At 44.0% G+C, this 19,877-nt stretch overlaps 2 protein-coding genes across 3 annotated transcripts in view; one reads left to right on the top strand and one right to left on the bottom strand.

The window, feature by feature from the left end:
* NAPB (NSF attachment protein beta) overlaps positions 1–3,661 on the top strand; it is a 46,979-nt gene extending 43,318 nt beyond the window's left edge. Inside the window, exon 11 of one of the 2 annotated variants that reach the window (XM_080686193.1) lies at positions 426–3,661. In XM_080686193.1, the coding sequence (XP_080542319.1) occupies positions 426–536 (111 nt within the window). In that variant the 3' untranslated portion in view covers positions 537–3,661. The remainder of the gene's footprint in view (positions 1–425) is intronic. The other variant, XM_080686194.1, reaches the window with a different exon arrangement.
* A 967-nt stretch (positions 3,662–4,628) lies between these two features.
* Positions 4,629–16,390, bottom strand: GZF1 (GDNF inducible zinc finger protein 1). Its single transcript, XM_080686192.1, has 6 exons — positions 16,220–16,390; positions 12,648–14,036; positions 11,159–11,253; positions 9,601–9,768; positions 8,043–8,200; positions 4,629–7,645 (listed from the first exon to the last, which is right to left on the bottom strand). The coding sequence occupies exons 2-6, from the start codon at positions 14,012–14,014 to the stop codon at positions 7,295–7,297; spliced, it is 2,139 nt and encodes a 712-aa protein (XP_080542318.1). The 5' UTR covers positions 14,015–14,036; positions 16,220–16,390; the 3' UTR covers positions 4,629–7,294.
* Between the last annotated feature and the right edge of the window lie 3,487 nt (positions 16,391–19,877).

The raw sequence follows: 19,877 nt of genomic DNA, 5'->3' as shown, positions 1-19,877 counted from the left end.
ATGTGTTGCAATAAGTTAAAGGAATCCTGCTTCCATACATCCTATCTCTACAAATACCTTTTTTCTTGTTCAGTGAGTATTGGAACACTGTTAATTTTCCATGTTCCCTTCTAAGTCTTATACACGGTCTAATTTACTTTGTCATATTAATTGTGCTCTTTTTCCAATTATAAAGGCTGTTAGGGATTTTTGTCATCCCATGTTATATACAGAGCAACATAAAAGGCACAGAAACTTGTTAATAGCTCCATCAAAATAGGCAGAGAATAATGAAAAAATAAACAATTTTTAATGACGGTTATGAACTGGAATGAATAATTTTAAATGAAGGAAGTTGGTTGATTATCACTATTTAAATTTAAACAGCTGCTTTATTTCAATTGCATTTCCACAGACTAATTCCTGTTCCTCTAACCTTAATCTAGGTGAAGGAATTTGACTCAATATCTCGCTTGGATCAGTGGCTTACGACCATGTTGCTTCGTATCAAAAAGTCCATCCAAGGGGATGGAGAAGGAGACGGAGACCTAAAGTGAAACATTTATATGTTTTTGTGGCATGCAGCTAACTCCTTTTTAGTTCCTCTTAGGGCCAAGTGATCTTTATGGGATGCCCATTTAATGGCTTAGTTTTGTTGCACATGAACTAAACGATGCGTGTGTGTTTGCCGTGTTTATATCACTGTTAAGCAAATGGATAAAAGAATCTTCTGTGCATATTGTGGGTGTGAGTGGCTATTTCATGCTTGCCAGAGTCCCCAGAGTTTTCTGAGTACTACTTCAGAATTTTATTCTTGTTTGATATTTGCAGAGTCATGTTTAATTTTGCCACATATTCTGTCCTTTTTCTTGGACTTGAGTATCTAACCCAGTTTGCTCTAATCGATGCTTTGCATACTCTCTGTAAATTTGCATCTGGATGTATTCTCTAAGTGTATGTATTTAGTTTAGGGTGGTTGTTAGGAATCAGTTGATGACTTTCTTTATTATAAATTTGTTGTTGTTATCTTAAGATTTTTTTATGATACTAATGACCAGTTTCTGCTTTTGATATTGTTCCCTATGCTAGCATGCATGTGAAAATTCAGAACACAGGTCTGCCTGCATCTCTTACACTTGCTTATGTGTGTGGATGAATGTCAAGGTGGGTTTGACTGCTTTGTATTTACACACACACACACACACACACACACACACACACACACACAAGATCTGTGAGAAATGGAAATTTTCCTTTTCCTAGACCTGGTTTCCACTTTCAGTTGGCGGGGAAATCCCTTTATTTATATTCACATAAAGGTGTTGTAACTGGCACACCCCTTTTCTTTACTTTCATGGTCATACTCTTTCCCACATTGAGATGCCTGCTTTGATGCCACAGTCATGCACATCCTCATTAGTGGCCAGAAATTAGAAGTCAAAGCTTGAGAAAGGGTTTCAGTAACTTTATCCATTTATTGACCATGATGGGTTAGGTAGGGTATATATGGTATAGAGGTTTACTATATGCCTCCAACTAGCTTCTCAGGAGACTGTATTTTCTTCTTAGCTGATGGGATTGTTATAGCTTTTGTATTTGAACTTTGAATTCTATCCTTTTGTGTTACATGGTAAGTGCTCTATTAATTTATGAACTTGACCCCTACCCATTATGTTACATGCTGACATTGTACTTTAGACGTGGTCTTGTTTTTTTGAATCTCCTCTGTACATATTTTTTTTCTTGTTAATCCTCACCCAAGGATATTTTTTTCCATTGATTTTTTTTTTAGAGAGAGTGAATGGGGTGGGGGGGAAGAAACATCGATGTGAGAAAGACACATCAATTGGTTGCCTCCTACACGTGATCCAACCAGGGCCCGGGATCAAACCTGCTACCCAGGTATGTGCTCTAGACCAGGAATCGAACCTGTGACCCTTTGGTGCGCTCTAACCACTGAGTGAAACTGGCCAGAGCTCCTCTGTGCCTATTTTTAGGCTTAAATGATTTACGTTTGATGTGCATTTGTTGCCATATATAGCCTGTGTTTTTTTCTAACTGTGCTGCTCTCATTAGTGACAGGTAATGAAATTTCCCATGTTATGTTAGATAGTAACTAGTATTTAAATGATGTTTTCATTTTGGGGTGGCCCTCAACTGGAATTAATAGGCTTTGTTGGATAGAAATAGAGTGTGCCCAAAGAGCTCAGTGAGGAAGAAGGTTTGGGGATGGTGAATGGGTTAATCTGGGGTGAAGGAGAAAGTAGCAGAAAAAGAAAAGGGCAGCTGAGGCCCAGCTGTGGAGGCTGTTTCTCAGGTGGCTGTGAGGATGCCTGGCTGTACTTGAGAGTGATGTGTGCAAGGTGGGCTGATGGAGAGGAAGGTGTCATACTATCATCTGAAGGCAGAGGGAGTGGACCAGAAGACATGGGCCCTCTGGTGATGGGCCCCGGAATCTGATAAGGATTTTTTTTTTCCTTCGAAAGTCAGGGATTCTTAAAAGAAGGCGGCTATTAGAGTACAGATTTGGAACGGAACTTGTTTGGCACTTGATTTCCTGTTGGACTCTCTTAGGAAAATATTATAGAAAATTGGGGTTTTGTTGCTTTCTGATACATTCCACAACCATCCAGCTGTGCTTTTGTAACAAGCTTTTCTCCAGATGCACTTTGTGAAAGTGAGGCGTGGGGAATGCTTTTGCAGCCCGTGTCCTCTGGCCATAGGTCTGCCCATCTGGAGAGCATGTAAATCCCAGCCAACCAACATGCTTCTTCCATCACTAGTTTAGAAAGTGTGTTTCTACTCTTTAAAAGAGCCTTCTGGTCTGACCACTTAAAAGTAAAAACTAAATGCTTTGTTTTAAGGCAGTTCCATTTAGCTTTATCATGATTCCTTAACAAACCCACCTGAAAAAAGGTATGGTTTTTAAAAAATAATATTGGTAACATTTTGTGATGTCAGGGACTTGCTGTTTTGAAATAAACAACGGTATCAGTGCCTGAGTTAAGAATTTTTAAATATTTCACATGAAAGAGTAAAAATAACTGTGATGACTAGAACAGACTTGCTAGTAGGTGAAAGGAAAAGGAGAGGGAGAAAACCCCATTAACAGTATCCAAACTTCCTTCCTTGAAATGTTCCATTGTTGAATGTAGGGTAGTGCCATGACACAGAGGCCCAAGGTAAGGTAGGTTCTCAGGATCTAGAGAATGTTATTTATGAACAAAATGTAATGACTGTTATGTTATAGTTCCTATATTTTAGCAAATCTGGGGTTAGTTCATAGTCAAAATCAGCGGTGGCAACGTTTTTATAGCTTGTGCGAGTTCCTTTTTTATTTAATGATTTGAAAACAGTATTTTTGCAGTTGTGACTGTGTGTGATGATGTCAGTATAACCAAAGTGTGTGCATTTATTGTTTCCTCTGATACTGTGCATTTAAAATATTCAAATGCAAACCTCTGTGGCTTCCTTTGGAGGGTTTGGCAGCACAGCATGCTGCCCGTGACCCACCACTAGTGGCGTGTGTGCAGGGTCCTGCCTGGGAAGTTCTGAGTCTGTCACTAGTGTTCTCCGGTGGAGGATTGTATTATGGAAACTAACCATAAATCTACCATAGCAGAAAAGAGTATGTATGTTTTATGTGAACTTGTACAGTAAATAAAGTGGAAATTATGAGTAATATTTTTGACAGGTCTTTCCTACCTAAATCTACACAAATCACAAGTAGCTTCCTTTTCTTGAACTTGTTCCTATTAAGTTGAAGACAGTGAACATTAATATCCTCTAGGGTCTTTGAATATCCATTGAAATATAAGTTTGACTATGTTAAAATCTCTATTACTTGGTGGAAATTCGGGGCACTGTAATGGTTTTGGAAGCTGAGGATTTACAAAAGAAGCCCTGGTTTTAGTCTGTTAATACAATCCGCAGTTTGCAGTGACTGTAAGCCTCTCGTTCTCATCCCTTTCAGCTGCCCCCTTAAGGAATGTTGGGCTACAGTTACTTGCCAAGTTAAGGACTGGTTCACAGAAAACGGCTGTCGGGGCGGGGGGTAGGTGAGGGGATGAAGGAACCATGAAGCCACTCAACTCTGTTGGCAGTGTGGGTATTTATTTACCTTTGCAGATATCTGTACAGGGCCAGCACATGCCTCTGGGGAAGATTGAGCCCCCTGGCCACTCAGGCCCCAAGTTCTGTGGAGGAAGAGGGTGCCATGTGGGGTACTGTGGATCAGCTCATCCCATCAAAGAGCAGTGTTATAGTCTGAGTATATTTACAACTTAAAGATAATTCAAACTAAATTTTGAAAAAAGAATGGTATAACAGGCCATCCCAATGAAGGAATCCTGAGAAGTTGTTGATCATTCAAGGTTAGTTTATCTCACAATCATTATTTCCTAACAGAAGCCACAATGATGGCTTAAAAACCTGGTTTTGCCAGCCTTGGTAAGAGTCCCTGTAAAATTGGCAAAGGTAAGTGGGTGGTTTCTGGGGCTTGGCTAGGTGACATGCTGTTTGGTCCTCTGACCTGTCTTTGAAACTTGCTCAGTCATACTGCCCCCATCTAGATACTAGTACATGTGAACAAATGGTCCTTCATACAAGTGTCCTCCAGCCACTGAAATAATATGGTTACTTCAAGTTTCACACTGTCAAGTTTAATTAAAGGGACAATCACTCATTTTGTCTCAAAAAATGTCCCTGGGTGACAAGGCATAAAATTTAACAGGTTAGGATTAAATTATAATTCATACTCAAATTTGTTTTGATTATCATCGACAGCAAAACCACATTTCTCTTAAAGTTACCTTTAATAAATTTCTTCTCCCACTACATGACCCATTTTTTTCCAAACTGTAACACGGAAGTTTTGGTAAAACCAAAGGCTGTAGAGGTCTTTGGAGTTTAGGCAGAGACTATTTCCCACAACATGGTTGGAAGGCACTAAATCACCTCATAATTGCCTGCCTGAGAAGCAGTGCCAGCAACAAGGGCACTTTCCTAACCATGGCATTAGGACTCACATGGTGAGGCAGTAGCTTGCTTTCACTCCAGGAGGCTGTACTTAGATTAACAGAAATAGGGGTAGATAATCCCACAAATCCCTCAATGATGAGTCTTCCAGTTTTCAGAGTTCTGTTCTTAGAGGCAGCTTTACCCTCCTGGGAAGCAGACAAAGAAGTAGATATATTGAAGTCTCTATGATGCAAACTTAAACATGACATTGAAGAAACCAGTCCATTTACACTCCACAGCGCCAGCTGCACAGGGTACTTCTACATAAGCAGAGGGTAGTGTTACTTACCACCAGCCCTTTTATTCCTAGAGCATTAATGTGCAGTCCACATGGTTATAACTGAAGAGATTACGCCTAAGACTATAACCTTGATTTTAAACTTCAGTATCCATGAAATTAAGGAAATTATACTTGTTTCTATTTACAGAGCCTACATTTTAATAATGGAGGAAAAACTTAAGACTTGCAAAACTGTTTTACAAAGCAAACGTTTATTAACAGTAAACGATTTTTTTTGTAGAATTTCTAAAGAAACGAATTCAAGACAAAAATTCTTCTAGTAGGTAGCAAAATAATCTATTATTTAAATTCCTTCTCATTAAAATGACTTTACTCCATGAAATAGTACATCAGTTGGCCAATTCATTCTCTTACCAAGAATAAAAGGGTTGTGTGACAATCACTGTTTTTTGTTATTGTTGTTCTGTAAACACAACTAGGATATGTTGTCATAACTGTATTTGAAGTAGTTAAGTACTGTTGTCTTTAAGAGCAGGTGTGAAACATGTTGTCAGCACCCAAAACACCGTATAGTGGCTTTAGTATGTAACATGTCACAAACTAGAAAATAAGCACATAGGAAGAAAGTCTTCCCTCATTAGTTTCTGGCATGGTGCAGCTATGTCTTCAACTTATAAGTTCTTTCTCTCAGAACTTTTCTCAAAAATTAAAGTGTTTCACAGCAAGTCAATAAATTAAAATGTAGAAAAACTGGTAAACAAAAGACTTTAAGGTTATGTTTAAATTAATATGTTTAGGGTTACCTATGAGTCACGACTACATACAAAAGCCACTGGAACCAAGAATTAAGCTTAGCAAATACAGCAGAATTATCTCTTCATTGTAAAGTCCAGCATGAGACAGCCAAAGGAGCATTTAAGACAAGTATTGGTTCTACACAATCTACTTTTAAGGCATAATCAAGGATGTGTGCCAAGGCTTTTGGTCCCTTCTGCTCTATTCTCGCATACTCCCAAGGAAACAAATGTGTGACATTTACATGCCTGTTTCTAGCTCTTGATTTGGCCATGAGAAAGTTCTGATTTTCTAAAAATCACGAAAATTAAGTCAGAAAAACCAGGCAGAAATACTAATACTCTGTGCTCTAAGGTTAGCCACAATCACCTCATTGCTACTCGTCAGTAAAATGACTACATAAGTTTCAAGTGTTCTAAAGCCTCTTGCTTAATTTTTCGTACCTCTTTGCAAAAAGAAAAAGAAAATACTAGTTTGCTACTAAAATCTTTGGTAGGACAGCTTTTGCCTTATCAGATTTTCAGGAATGAAAATGAACAGCCTCATTTCATTTCAAAAGCTATTTTATGACAAATTTCCTAGCCACACATATGCTGTGAGCAGAGGCTATACTAAACTATTTTGTAGGTGTTTAATTTGTCATTCCTTTATTTAGTGTGGGGTTGGGGGAGTAGAAAGGGTGAATGCAGTAATTCATTTCTTCAGTTCCATTCAAGGGTGCTTAGAGCAAAGCTGATTTGCTCCAATTCGGCAGGAAAGAAACAATTAAAAATACGTGGCCCCAGTTTTATTTCAGCTTGGTAGAAAACTATCTTAAAAGGATCAGAGAAATACACCCACCTGGAAGTATAAGGCAGGCTGAGAGACTAGGGAGACCATTAAAAGCAAGTTCATGAGCTGGATCAATGCTGTGTACTCTATTAAGGTAAATAGTTAAGCTTCATAAACATCAAGACAATCAAGCATTAGAATGATTAACGCATATAGCAGCCTACACCAGAATTAAGTGAGGTTATGTTAATTGCCTTATGTGTTGATAAAGTGTAGCTGAGGTCGTGCAGATCAGGATTTTTAAGGAAAAGCTTCAAAAATGCTTTGATAAAAGCGTGCAAGTTATCAGAAATTGTGGAAAATCAGAAGCCGTTCTTGAATGCCCAATTCTTTGCCTACAGACGGTACTTTTTCTTGGCTCCTGATACATCACGTTGCACACACTATCACATGAGATGCAGGATGCCTGCTTAGCAGGTCACTTCAAGCTTATTCCATGCTGGTCAATGAATGGAGTTGTGTGGGCATCAAGTCTGTCTGTGGTGTCAGCTCACTAAGCTCACTGATGGTGGTGGCCAGCAGAGCATCCTGGGACACCACAGAATTGTCCGACTTGCAGGCTGTGTTGGCAGAACTATTCTCATGCACAGTAGATACGCTGCCTGGGACTGTGGCCAGGTTGTGAAAATGGTTATTTTCAGCAAAAGATAGCAATTTATCTGAAAGTTTGGATGATGCATATTCTTCATCAGGCTGTTCAGTCTTATGCCCTTCATCATTCTTGGGTGAGCCATCTACAATAACAAGGAAGGACTTCCATGGCGTATTCTTGTCATGAACCTACAAATCAAACACAAAAGTCACCAAATGTGTCTGAAGAAATATATGTAAATCTTCCAATTCTAGTTACTTATTAAAGACATCTTTTAAAACAATAGTCTCTCTTCAATTTAAGTTTCTACTGCAGCAATGCCTTTTACTAATTGCCAAGTATCTTTCTACCACTGCTGTCACTATTGGAAAGTGTTTATCATGGATTGTGCCTTCCTGGACCTCAAGATTTGGTTCTTTACTTCATTCACACTATGAATGTGCTCACTGCAGACAAAACTTCAGGAAGAAAATACCTGTTGTCTTCTATAACCAGCTTATGGAATACCAGGCATTTCTTACTGTCTAGGGTTTTGCATACCTAGGGACCAGCAATTTGTCATTCTTAAGCCATACTGTTGCTTACTGAGGTGTGCCTCCGGAGAGTGGATTTGTCAGTAAATGTCCTTCCACATGCGTTACACATGAACGGCTTCTCTCCCGTGTGGATCCGATGGTGACGCTGGAGAGCATTGAGCTGGGTGAACTGCTTACCACACTGGTCGCAACAATAGGGACGTTCCCCTGAGACAGGAAGAGAGGAAAACTTGTTGATCTCTTTAGCCCGGTGTATATAATTTTAAATAAAATGTGGAATAATGCTGTTTGTACACCACGGGGAAGTGTCAGCATTCCACCATAAGGATGATCAGTGGAGGGTCAACTGACAGGTACAAACCACCTCTACACAGGTTTCCATGATCCAAGGTAGTGTTCCCATGAAACCTTTTGTAAGCCAAAATGGCATAAAATGAAGAATATCCCCCACATTCTGAAAGTTCATATCACACTTTTTCCAATTAGTGAAAACAGGAATTAATGTAGGTCTCTTGTGAAAACAAAGTGGCCTAATGTGAACTTTTGGAATGGAGGAGTTATTGCCTGTACACTAAAAAAGAGCCAAAATCCATACTTGTAGCTCATGTTACATCTATAGAAATTTTACCTATGTAATAAAGAGGTAATATGCAAATTGACCATCACTCCAACACACAAGATGGCCACCCCCATGTGGTCAAAGATGGCCAGCAGGAGAGGGCAGTTGGGGGTGATCAGGCCTGCAGGGGAGGGCAGTTAGGGGCGACCGGGCTGGCAAGGGAGGGAAGTTAGGGGTAACCGGGCCAGCAGGGGAGGGCAGTTGGGGGCGACCAGGCCTACAGGGGAGGGCAGTTGGGGGTGACCAGGCTGGCAGGGGAGGGCAGTTAGGGGTGACCGGACCAGCAGGGGAGGGCAGTTAGGGGCAATCGGGCAGGCAGGGGAGCAGTTAGGCGTTGATCAGGCTGGCAGGGGAGTGGTTAGGGGATGATCAGGCTGGCAGGCAGAAGCAATTAGGAGCAAGCAGGCAGGCAGGTGAGTGGTTGGGAGCCAGCAGTCCTGGATTGTGAGAGGGGTCCCAGATTGGAGAGGGTGAAGGCTGGGCTGAGGGATACACACCCCGTACACGAATTTCGTGCACCGGGCCTCTAAGTCTATAATAATAAAAGTGTAATATGCTAATTAGACCTGACGACCTTCCAGACGAAAGCCAGGCTGTGAGGGAAATCCGGGTCCGGGTGCCTGCCAGCAGCCGGAGGGAAGCTGGTGCTGGCACCCAGGGGAAGGAAGGCCTACTCTTACATAATTTTTGTGCATCGGGCTTCTAGTGGAATATAAAATTCCCAAGTCCCACAACTGAATTTGTATGCATGTATATATACACTGATATGTATAGATTATCCCTGATTTTAATCTGAAAGTAGCAAAATGTTCACATATCCATACCTTTTCAGTTTCTCAGAGCCAGAAACTAAAAATTTAAAAATGCTATTATGACACACAAAGTTTGTCCTAAAGCTAAATTCCAAGTTCTCCAGTAAGTCAAAAACCTTTGGGATAATTTTTCTTGGCACACTGAACTCCCTTCTCTGGTGACATTCCAGCCATACCTGTGTGGACTTTAATATGCTGGTAAAGTGAATTCCGCTGGGCAAAAGTCCTGAAACAAACTTCACATTTAAAGGGTTTGGATCCAGTATGGATTCTATTGTGATGTTTTAAATACTCCTTAGAAGCAAAACTCTTGCCACATGTTTCACACATAAAAGGTCTTTCACCTACGTGAAAAGATGAAACAAAAAGTTAGAAATAATAGAGACACAGAAACACAGGAAGAGTGGGTCCAATCTCTAAAATCCATATGAATTCCAAAAGCGCAGGCAGCCTGCTGTCATAAAATGTCTAACCATGTAAGATGCTTACTACCTGCTGAAAGTTGGTGTAAAATATACTTGGAAATCCCAAAGAAGAAATAAGAGGTAGGCCAGCCAGCTCACATTTTGGAAATTTGTACAACTTGTTTAGAGAAATTAAGTTTTTTTTTTTTTTTTTTTCAAGAAGCACTGCTACTGATCTTTTACAGAATAAAAGTCCCCCGTTTATTGTGTAGTTTGAATCCTTTAATTCTACAAATCAGACTCATCTGATTAGGTGTACCCCTGATTTCACAAACATCAAAATAAAAATACTGGGTTTAATAAAATCTGAATATATTAATATGTTCATCAAATGATTGATTCTAAATCCTTCAATGTAACCTGACTTCATCTCTACTCTCCTATGAATCCATTCAACACCAATTCTGCTGCTTACATTTTACAATCTAGTAATTCATATCATTAAATGACTCATGCCTGTCTCACTTGCATTTGAACTTAAGGATCATATGACAGAGTTTAGAAGTAAAAATTTAAAAATACAAGCAAATAAGGAACTGAGCATAACTACGATATAGAGCAGGTTCTGTATACTTTGTGTCATAAACAGTAGAGTTTTCTGAATCTCAGGGTTACTATGCTGAATCAGAATAAAGCCAACTTAAATTTTGTCCCTCACATAATAAAATCCTATCACAAAATTTTTAGAAACTGGAAGTAAGATAATTCCACCACCTTAATATAGCTATTTTCTAGTCTTCTGTACAGGAAGGAGTTCAATATAGTTGGGATTCATTGTGTACTTTTCAAGTCAATATCCAAGTACAGGTGTTTTTCATAATATTCAGAGCCCTCAGCCCAAATGGCCAGTGGGTGAGCCAGGGGAGGGTAGATTTTTCAATTTACTAACCTACTGTGATTGGACAATCAGGTTGTTTCTAATGCTTTTTTATTAGAAATAGCAAGAAGAAGAAAAATAGAGCTTTCCCATATTCTGAACAATCTCTTTAGGACAGATTCCTGAAAATGGAATTTCGCGCTAAGGCAGTAGGAACTATTTCATACCTTTTTGATACCTAAGACTCACATGCCAGTTCGTACTGCCAAGTATGCAAAAGGCCATCACCAAGGCATATTTTATTTATTCATTTTTGCTCACTTTTTAAATGGGAAAGCTAGATCATGGCTTTAACCTGCACTAGTTTGGTAGATGCCAACTTCTAAATTAATAAACTGCAGTTTCCTTCTACAGCTAGGAAAGACATTCAATCACAACAGCAGGAGTATTTACCTGTGTGACACCTTTTATGATAAATCAGCATGTGGTTCTGAGTGAATCTTGCCCCACATTCATCACAGACAAAAGGTTTTTCCCCTGTATGAATTCTGAAAGTACAACATTCAGATGGTAACTTAGGATGTATCTCAAACCTCACTTTGCAATACAATTTCCACTCTAACCTGAAAGATAGTTTGTTCAAGACCTAATGAGAATGATTGGAGTGAAAGGTGAAGAGACCCATAATCTTCATCCTCAAATCTACGTCCACACAAGGCCAACTAACTGAGATGCGTTTCCCAGTAAGACACTGAATGTCCACCCACACCTGTCTTAGGGTTGATGTTGTACAGCCCATTCAGAGATCTGCCTTGACGTATTTTTTAAAACACTAATGAGCATTGTGTAATATCTCTAAAGTTTCCTTATTCAGAATAATCAACTACAAACACCCTAGGAACTACTGCTATGAAGAACCACATAGCCAAAAAATTAACTAGCATTACCTACTATGTGTAACATAACCAGTCTAGAAAGAACTGTTCTCAAAATGCTGAAGAAACCTGTTTCCAAAAATGCATATTCATTTTAATTTCACAACTGGTATGAAGTAGCTATCAACCACGATTTACTGAGCACTTCCTAATAAGCCAAGTTTTTAAACTTGCTATGTACAGTAAAAAGATGAACACCATGCAACTGCCCCAAAGACTAGCCCAAGTTTGAGGGCAGATCTAGAATAGGGTAGAAAACTGCATATCTGGATTGGAAGCATAAATACTGAGCACCATAAGGAAATTTATTTAAAAATAGTATCACTCACCTACAGTACAAAAGTTAAGCAGAAAACACTGTCCACCCTAATTCTGGAGTTTAACCAATGGCACAGTTTCCAAGCTCGGAGATCAAACATGATCAGAGAAGTGTCCTAAAGCCCTAAAAATGTCATCTCACTGAGGTCATTACTGAGACTGTGGGACCCAGATGGTCACAAGCCCAAATTCTAAAGTCAGGAAAAGAAAAATACAGGTTCTTAGCATCAGGTGTGGTGGGAAGTGTGTACACCAGCAGCTCCTCTGGGTGTGGGAGAGCCCTGGCCTACAGTACATGCCAGCCAAGATCTGCAAGACCTGGCATGTTCAGCAGCCGTCCGCCACCCCGGTTCTGTGTCCAGTCTTCTGCACTGTGACCACAGACAGGAGGAGCTGGGAGGTCCTCATCAGCCCAAGGCCTATAGGAACACTACGGGATTTCTGTAATGTAGAAGAAGACCACCTCATAACATCTCAACCCAGAAAGAATTCAATGATATCTCAAAACAGCCCCCAAACTTTTAGAGGGAACAAGTTATGAAATGAAATGTAGCCACACTGGTCCAAATCCTAGAACTACCTCCATTTCTGACACGCATTTCAAGAAAATTAAGCCACATTCTGGAAAAAACATTTTGAGAGGGTTCTGCTCTTTCCCCCACCAGGCAGCTGGAGCCAGGTACACGTACCTCATGTGGGTCTTCAGTGCCGAGGGCTGTGAGAACTTGGCCTCACACTCGGTGCAACCGTAGGGCTTGTGGCCGGTGTGTGTCCGCTCGTGGAGCCGCAGGGCCGTCTTGGAGCTTAGGCCCTTGCCGCACTGCTGGCACTGGTGCCGCTCGCCACCCCCCTCATGAACCTGCACCACGTGCCGCTTGACGTCCTTCTTCCTCTTGAATTTCTTCCCGCAGAGCTCACACGGGAAGTGGCGCTCACTACTGTGCACGTGGCGCTGGTGGCTCTTCAGGTTGCAGCGATTGGCGAAGGTCTGGCCACAGGTGTCACAGCGGTGAATCACCTCCGTGGCCACACCGTGATGGTGTCGGATATGCTTCAGGAAGCTCTTCTCATACAGAAAGGACTTTTTGCAGATGGTACACTTAAAGTTGCTCTTCCTCTTCTCCTCCTCCTCCCCCTCCTCACCTTCTTCCTCTTCCTCCCCCACCTGCCCTGCCTTCTGCAGCACTTCCCCGACCTCCACTCCAGCACTGAAATCCTCACTTTTTGTCACTGGCTCATCCTCTGTCCCCACAGTGTCTGGGCTGGGGTGTTGGGTACACCTGTAGTCCCCCGCACCATCCTCAGCACTTTTCTGCTGCTCTCGGAGTCTTCTTGTGTATTTCTTTTTAGGAATTTCCACAAACACCTTTCTGCCAGCCAGCCTTCCACTAGCTCTTCTGACTTTAGGGTAGGAAGGCTTAACTCCATCTTTCTTCTTGTCTGGTTTTTCTTTGGACTTCCTTGGGGACAGATCTGGCAATGTACCGTTGCTGATTCTCTGCACTGGAGGAGCTAAGGAGTCCACAAGGCCATTGGTGAAAGGAATGTCCACAGCCATACTTGCCCCAGTGTCAGAAGCAACACTGCCTTGGGAGCCACTGCTCCCTTCCACTTCCTGAGACTCAGAGAAATTCTGCAACTCCAAAAGTACCGACTCTAACATCTGTTTCTTCAATTGAAAACAAGTTTCTGATAAGTCCAAACATTTTAGCTTTTCAGCCATTTCCAGCATTCGCTGCACCCGATCTTCTTCCACCTGTACCTTTGCGGTGTAGACAAACTCAAGAAATGAAGCAAAGTCAACAACTTGCACTTCATGTAAGTAGACATTAGTCCTAGTACCATCCATAGTCTTCTCATTAAGGAACATTTCCTTAAAAAATTTGCTGGTGGCTGCCAGCACCGCCTTATGGGCCATGAATTCTTCGCGGACACCCTGGTACTCTACGCTCACAGTCACGTCACACAGGTGACCCAGAAGGCGTAGTTGATGCATTTCATGCAGAAGGTTAACTGGTGAGGATTTGGATTCCAGCAGAACTGCACCACTTTCCATGTTTCTTCTTTCCAAAAACAGCCTTGAAAACAAAAACAAGAATTATTTCATGCATAAGCAATTACTGAGGTAAAAGGATTAAAGATTAATGAGGATTATTTCCGTTCTTTAGATGATATAAACTTATTCACAACCTAAACCTAACTTTTCTCATGTAAAGTTTGAAATCACACTTCACTTTAGCAGTTATCCGAAGTCCTGGAGTACCTTCATAAGATAATATTTGCATGAAAAAAATAGCATATCGCTAAGGTTTCCCCCCAAGGATAAACATGAATGATCAAAACTACAATTAATGAAATACATTAAAGCAATAAATTTTCTAGTTCATTTTCTAATTTGCGTATAGACACAGACCCAAAACTGTAACAATTTATGGCAACAACGATGTCCAGTTCTTTGATCAGGAAACCAAACCAAACAAAACACATGCCCTCACTATCTGGGAACAAACCTGAGAAGAGAATCATGTCTGCCTTTGAAAACAACCAAATAACAAAAAAATAACTACTTTCATGGGGAATACTTCATGGAAATGCAGTCCACAATCCATGACCATTTCCAACACCCCTAAAAACCAGACAATTTGAATTACCATTATTCTACTGAAGTAATGCAAGTTCCATAGCTTTTACCTTCAGCAAGTAACTTCTCCGAACCTTAGTTCTGCTCCTTTGTAGAAGGCTGGCAGGCTGTTGGGAGGCTTCGGTAGTACAAACATGGCAAATGCTTACAGCCACACCGGAGACTTGTTAGCTAGTTATCTGCTTCCCATGCACCAGGCCTAGGTGCTATTATCCCTATTTCACAGATGAGGAAGGAACTAACAAGGTAACGGGAAGTGGTTGGGCTGGGACTTAAGCCTGAGTCTGGTGGGACTCTGGCCACTGAATCTGCTCAGCACACCCCTCACCTCAGCCTTGCAGAATGCAAAGAGCTGCTTTCACTCCCTATATCTGTCCACAGCACTGTAGAGGAGTTCACCCCCCACCCCATCCCGAGTTCTCCTCTCCTTGCTTTCCTTGGTACCCCACACCATCTTGGGTCATTTTTTCTGCTTGGCTGGTCCTCCTCTCACCTAAGACTCCCTGAATATGTGTTTTCTCCTTAGGGTTCACCCCCAACCTTCTACTCTTGAATCTCCCTCCTCTTCCAAGTTCACTTTGGTTCCTAAATCTTTATCCCATCCAAAGTGCCCGCCTTCCAAATTTCTTCAGCCAGATCTTAGATGCCCCCTCAGACCCCATATGTCTACAGCAGAACTTTCTTCATCTTCCCTGAAAACCAGTCTCACCTCTCCCACTTCTCCAGTCCCATCAATGATACCTGAGGCTTCGACTGGCTCCCTTCTACTACATCAGCCCCCACCACCACCATGAAAAACGACTGCCTGAGATTTAACTGTAAAAAGGACATCTACGGGACCTGAGCAGTCACCTGAAGAAGACTCCACAGTAAACTGAGAATACTGATCAAACCTAAGTCAAGGCTGTATGAGTGGTATGTGGACTGTCAGCCCCAATGCTGGGAGAAATGGCAGAGGATGGCTCTCGTAGCCTCCTGCCCATACTCACCAGAAGCCCCCACTTCCCCAAACTTGTGTGGACCAGACCCTTGAGCAGATGTGCGAACTTACAGGGCGGCCTGATGGTGACTTCGAAGTCAAAGTGGTTTCTGAGCACGATTTCCCATTTTGCCCGAGCAGGGAATGTGAAGCAGTGATCACGCAACAAAAATATTTCGGTTTGGGGGACAGAGGCATTTCCCACTGTAATTGGCTGGCACCCTGAGCACCTCTGTCGCAGGGCATCGCCCTACTTCGGCCACTCTCTGAGGTCCGCCCTTCCACAGTAGGGAGTCCGCGGCTTTCCAGCCTGGCCGAGCCTGAGTGGGCACCGCACCCGACAGGGCCCGCCCCGGGCCCTCCACAGCGAGCTCGCTGCCGGCGCACGAAGCCCCTCGGCCCCTCCAACCCTCACAATTCCCAAGGACACACGGCCCCAGCGGCGGGCGGACCCGAGTGCCTGCAACGCCGCACGCATACACGGGGCCCGCGCAATGGGGCCTGTTCCTGCCGCCCGGCCGCGCCCGCCCCCCGGCTCCTGCAACCCTGCGGCCCGCCGCTCCTCCAGGATGGGCCCGCGCGGACAACCGAGAGACAGCGACTGTATGGAGACTGGGCAGGCCGGTGGGCCAAGTACTCACCTCCCAGTCGCCGCCGCCGCCACCACCACCGCGCGTCCGCTGTTCCAGGCCCGCGGGGCAGGCCCGCCTGCTGGGCGGGGCACGATACCGGCTCGGGCGTCGCCGATTGGCCGCCTCCGGTCCCGCCCCTTCCCCTCCCTGTCCCGCCCCCTCGCGGGGCTGCGGCAGGACCTACGCACGCACTTCCGCCTGCGAAGGCCGTTCAGCCAGAGTTACGTAGTCCGACGTATACTGGGGTCCCGCATACTGCGAGCCAGGCGACATTGCGTCAGCGGCCAAGGTCTGCGCCTGCGCAGAAGGCAGCAACGGCGGCAATGCGGCTGACACCGGCAGGGCCGTGCTGGCAGCCCCAGAAGGTCACGTGAGAGGCGGGGGCGCGTTGTTCTATTTGGGTCTGTCCCAGCTGCTAGCCCACGGTGCCAGCAGCTTGTGTGCTGTGCGTGGCCCATGCCTGTCTTAGTCTCTCAGAGGGGGATCAGCAATGAAGGCCACGCTCCTCCAACAAGGTACTGGAAAGGGGCAGGCGCCCTGCGGGAGTCCTCGGGCTTGCGGACAGCGAACAAAGCGCCTCCTCGCTTGGGCGGGCGCCTGCTTGGTTGCGGACATCCTTTTACTTGGATTGCGTGATTGTTCCGGGAGCCCCCAGCCAAGCACATGGCTTGATTGGTCATTTTGGAACTTTCCCCAAAGACCCATCAGCTTCTCAGTGGAAAACAATTTATGCCCTAGTAATCTTTGAATCCTTCAGCTCCAAACCTTGTTGCTTCCACCCATTTGTTTGCAATTATAATAAAAGCCCCGTTTTGCAAAACGCGGCTGGAATCAAACTTCGAGTTAATTCTGACCTTAGGTCCTGCTCCAAGCAACTGCTAAATAAAGCTTTGCTCTCGTGTCCTCCTGTACTATGGGAACAACCTGTTCACCCACCAGGAAACCACTAATTTATGATACAGCCATGCACAGATTTATTATGTAGTCATTAAAATAACGTTTAAAAACGTTCAGTGGAACTTGTAATTATTTCACAATGTAAATGCATAACAAAGTATGTTGCACATTTTAAAAAATACTATTTTGTCAGTTATACTTTAATAAAGCTGGAAAAATGTTTAATGACGGGGAAATGCTTACCATATAATGAGTAAAGAAGGCTACATTATTTTATTTGTATCTCATCTGAGGATATGTTTATTGATTAGAGAGGGGTAGAAGGGAGAGAGAAACACTGATGTGAAACATCCATCGGTTGCCTCCCACACTCGCCCTGATCAGGGATCGAACCCACCACCTTTCCGTGTATTGAACAAGGCTCCAACCAACCAACTGACCCTCCCGACTGGGTCAAGAAGGCTACATTCTTTTACATAGGGAATGATCTAAGTTAAAGACATCAATAAACTAGACTGGAAATAACTATAACAAATTCTGAACTGCCCTGAGAGTAAGCGCACAAAAAACTTGCGCACTCCAAGGCCCATCCTACCTGCGCCAGCCCCTCCCGGCACGACCCGCCCCACCACTCCTGAGCTGCCCGGGTTGGAGGGTTGGAGGGGCAGGTCCGGCCCCGCCCTTCAAGGGCTGGCCAGAGCGCTGGGGCGGCGCAAGGGCTAGATGGCAGCTCAAGCCCGAGGGAAGAGGGTGGGTCGCTGGCGTGATTAAATAAGCCGCCATCCCCGATATTTGATGTACAACTAAAGCCAGCGTGCGTGGGCGGAAGCTTCGGCCTCCCAGGGGTTTGGTGTTCTGGTACACCCCTCTCCCCTGCGCTCAGTCCCGCAGAGGCGCTGGGAGCAATCAGCAGGGCGCTGTGAGTCCAGAAAGCCATTGCTGCGGGCTGGGTGTCCGGGTGGGTAACCTCCGAGACCCCGCGAGGGGAGAGCAGCCGCCGGGGACCAAGGCCAGGCTACCTGCAGCCCTGGCAAAGAGTGGGCTCTAGTAGAGGAATGATGTCTCCCCCTAGTGGACGATTTTCTTAATACGTGCTACAAATTAGGTTATATTGCAGTAGATCAAATTAAGCATATTTAGGGAAGTTTGTTATTAATCAATACCTTATTTGAGTTTCTGCACGTGCGTTTAATTTGGGCAAATTAGTAGAACTAAGTTATTTTACACAAGGTTACTTGTCATTTTTATTTATTTTTATTTTTTAATTTCTTTATTGATTAAGGTATCACATATTTGTCCTCATCCCCCCATTCCCATCCCAAACCCCTCCCCACGCATGCCCCCACCCCCCTGTTGTCCGTGAACACCGGTTAGGCTTATATGCATGCATACAAGTCCTCTGGTTGATCTCTCCCCCTTACCCCCACCCTCCCCTACCTTCCCTCTGAGGTTTGACAGTCTGATTGATGCTTCCCCGTCTCTGGGTCTGTTTTTGTTCATCAGTCTATGTTGTTCATTAACTTGTCATTTTTAAATATTAAGAATGTATATACAGTAAAACCTCTATATAACTGACTAATTTGGGCAAGGAGGTATCTGTTAAAGCCAAAGTCCATTATATAATAAAGTAAATTTTCCGAATGCATATGTTAAAAAAATGACAAATTAGTTTATCTGTTTTTACTTATGTAGACATGTTTGTGCAATTAAATTAAGGATATACAAAAAGTTTAATTTCACAGAAAAGTGTTCTATATATGTTAGTGCTTATGTACTCACCATAATTTTGAGACTGTAATAAACAATATATATGTATATCCTCATATATATAGAGCTAGGTGGTGTCATGACCGAACGGGCGACGGGTCACCATGAAGTGCATGGAGCACCTCTCTGTCCCCCCTCTCCCCAGCCCCCGAGCCACTCACCATGAGGCGGGGGCTGGCAGTGGGGTGGGACTGGGACTGTTGAGCAGCGGTGGCGGGCTGCTTCGCTGGGTGGCTGTGAGCTTAGCAGAGCAGTCACCCAGGTGGCAGCAAGTTTCGCGAAGCAGTGGCTGGGCGGGTAAGTTTTGCAGAGTGTCCAGCGGTGAGCTTCGCGGAGCAGTCGAGGGGCTGGGGGAGCCTCATGAGCAGTCAAGGGGCTGTGAGCATCGTGGAGCGTCCCAGGGTGGGGAGTTTTACATAGTGTTGCAGGGCAGCAGAGGCCATGCGACGGAGGCCAGGCTAGGCCTAGGGACCCTAACCACGCACGATTTTGTGCGCACTGGGCCTCTAGTATATGTATAAGCCTAAGTGACTGTCTGACCATTTGACCATCTGACCGGTAGCTATGATGTGCAATGATCACTAGGGTAGCAGACACTCCAACCAGTAGCTATGACATGCACTGACCACCAGGGGACAGATGCTCAACGCAGGAGCTGCCGAGTGACAGCAACTTTGCAGAGTGCCCTCTCGCACTCTGGGACCCCCCAGGGCGATGGTGGACTGCCAGTTTTGGCTTGATCCCCTCAGGCCAGGCCGAGGGACCCCACCTGCCGGAGGGACCCCCGTTCACTCCACAGGTGCCCTTCAAGCCCTGGCGCCGCCCCAGGTGCAGCCAGCCAGGGAGGGACTGAGGAAGGTTGGCTACAGGGGATGTCTGGCCCATCTCGCCCAGTCCTGCCCCTCCGGCCACCTTCTAATTAATTTCTTTTTAATGTGCATGAATCCATGCACTGGGCCTCTAGTATTTAACTAAACAAATAAACTATATTCTTAAAAACAAA

The sequence above is a fragment of the Plecotus auritus genome, assembly GCF_963455305.1.
Source record: "Plecotus auritus genome assembly, chromosome: 8".
NCBI lineage: Eukaryota > Metazoa > Chordata > Mammalia > Chiroptera > Vespertilionidae > Plecotus > Plecotus auritus.
Note: the sequence above shows the minus strand (reverse complement) of the source record. Positions and strands in the feature narration are given on the sequence as shown.